The 2,682-nt window shown below is 45.0% G+C and overlaps 1 protein-coding gene across 1 annotated transcript; it reads left to right on the top strand.

Annotated features, from left to right (window-relative positions):
* Positions 1 to 969: 969 nt before the first annotated feature.
* On the top strand, positions 970 to 2,058 carry LOC108694218. Its single transcript, XM_018203587.1, has one exon. The coding sequence runs from the start codon at positions 970 to 972 to the stop codon at positions 2,056 to 2,058; it is 1,089 nt and encodes a 362-aa protein (XP_018059076.1).
* Positions 2,059 to 2,682: the final 624 nt, after the last annotated feature.

Raw genomic sequence — 2,682 nt, 5'->3', positions numbered from 1 at the left:
TGCGATTAGGCGATATAATTAGAGATCGTGAATTACAGAGAACAAAAAAAAAATTATAAGTACAGTATCAAATTCAATCTTGAAGGGACATAAAATATATAGTTCAATCGTGCGTATGTCACTTCATACATTTAAATACATATAACAACACATAGCTGTTTAAAAATTGATTATTTATCAAGATATCGATGTAGCAATTCCGCGGGAAACACTCGAACGGTGATCGCCTGGCCACGCCATTATTTTCGTGCGCTCAGCGAGATCGCCAAAACATCTTTTGGTCCTTCGAGCCGGATACTTCAAGTGTTTAGCCAGTGAAGTGGCGAGCAGCAATTTGGCAGTTAAGGATACTACATCGAGACGAGAAAGATGTCGCAGTAGTAACAATCAGTGCAAGCATCGCACCAGCGGCAGCATACAATTCTATAAAACAATCGCAAGGCCCGCGTCTAAGCATCAGAGACGCAGCCCGGCTCATATTACGTCATATCCCCGCAGAATCAGCATTTTACGAGCAGAATCCTGTGGACGGCGGAAAACAAGACCCAATAGACGACGTGCAACGGAAGTCATCCCTCAATCATCATCTGCGACGCATCATCTGCGAGAGAAACATTTCCGTCTAACATTCGATTGAAAGACATCTAGCATCTATCGCATCCTCTCTTAGAATTAATTGCGTGCGTAACAAGGTAAGGAAGACCATTGTCTCCATTGCCAACTAAGTTTCCTCCGTCGCGTCCGTGTATGCGTGCGCACTCACATTCAAAATGGTCGACCAGTCAGAAGCGCCGATACTTAAGCGACAGCGCGCAACCATAAAGGCATCATGTACGCGTATCAGAACTTATGTAGACTCAATCGCCGCCATTAGCCCGTCAATAGTAGCTCAACTCGAAGAGCGGAAGGCGAAACTCGAGCTATATTGGGCGGAATATAACGATGTGCAATCGCGTCTAGAATCATTAGATGAGTCCTAATGATGAAGGCTGCGATCGAGACGGTTTCGAAAAAGCGTTCTATACATTATCCGGTAGAATCCGTGAGCTCATTTCCCCTTCACCGACATTGCGAGCATCCATCTTTTCTCCTCAAGTGTTCGCGAATCAGAGTGGTACGCACATTCGGTTGCCTAAGCTAAATTTACCGACATTTTTCGGCACATATGATGAATGGTTCCCGTTTTTCGATATTTTCAACTCTGTTATCCATTCCAACATCTCGCTCTCAAATACGCAAAGATTTCAGTATCTGCGAGCGTCACTCATCGGCGACGCAAGCGCTGTAATCAGTTCGTTAGAATTGTCGGACGCTAATTACGATGTCGCGTGGGCAATTCTCAAGGAGCGATATGACAACAAGCGCATGATTGTTCAAACTCACGTTAGTGCTATATTCGATTTGTTGACTATGACAAGGGAAAATGCAGTCGAGCTCCGAAGACTCTCTGACAGCGCCACAAAACATTTGCACGCCTTTCAGGCATTCAAGCGTCCCACGACGCATTGGGACGATCTTCTCGTTCATCTTTTAACCTCAAAACTTGATTCACTCACATTACGCGAATGGCGAAACTCATTAGCGGGCAACGAGCTGTCATCGCTTAAGCAACTGTTAGATTTTATCGCTCATCGATGTCAGGTACTTGAGCCTATCACAAGAGCTGGCTCCACTTCCGCAAGGAAGGTCGAGGCAAAATCGCAGCCAAATGCTAAGCGGTCATCGTGCGCGGCCACCATTAAACTTAAATGCAATTTCTATCAAGGAGAACACGTCATTTATTATTGCAAAAATTTCGTGGCACTTCCAATATCACAAAGACTCGCGGAAATTCGCAGTCGCAAACTTTGCGTCAATTGCTTGCGCTCTTCTTCTCATGCATCAAGTAAATGCACTTCCGGACAATACAAGGTCTGCCAGGCAAAACACAATACGTTACTTCATATACCCTCTGCCGCGGATCCATCCACTAGCAATACCGATAAGGAAGTTGCACCTAAAGCAACTCCTCTCTTCCTCCTATCGAATTATGCTTTAGAATCATCTAATAACGAATAATGCTTTCGACTGCGGTTGTGTTCATCTGCGGCAGCGATGGACTCTCGCAGGGCGTGTCGGCCCTATTAGATTGCGGATCGCAAGCGAACTTCGTAACCAAGAAATTTGTGGAAGCTCTTGGTTTAGAAACGCGTCCATCAAGCCTCTCGATTTGCGACGTCAATGGCACGGTAACCAATCACGTGATCGGAATCAAATTACAATCGCGACTCTTACACAGCTATCGAATGCATTGTTACTGATCGGATTACTGGCAAAATTCCGACGTTTTCTTTGGGACGGGACAAATTTAATTTTCCGCGCAACATTCGTTTAGCTAATCCGCGATTTCACATATCGTCAGATATTGATCTTTTAATTGGAGTGAACTTGTTTTGGAATCTAATATGCATCGGTCAAGTCAAGTCTTCAGACAAGCATCCAACTCTTCAAAAAACGCGACTGGGCTGGATTTTGGCGGGTCGTTTGGACAACCATATCGATAGCCGCAAGGGTCCACTCGCTTCACGCGTAACTAATGCGGAATTACATGAACATGTCATGTCGTGTCTGGCAAATGGACGACATCTCCACGCAATCGCACAATTACACAATGGAGGAAAACATTTGCGAGCGTCACTTTTT

Source organism: Atta colombica, unplaced genomic scaffold, assembly GCF_001594045.1.
Source record: "Atta colombica isolate Treedump-2 unplaced genomic scaffold, Acol1.0 scaffold12, whole genome shotgun sequence".
NCBI classification, from domain to species: Eukaryota; Metazoa; Arthropoda; class Insecta; order Hymenoptera; family Formicidae; genus Atta; species Atta colombica.
This window is presented reverse-complemented; position numbering and strand designations above follow the sequence as displayed.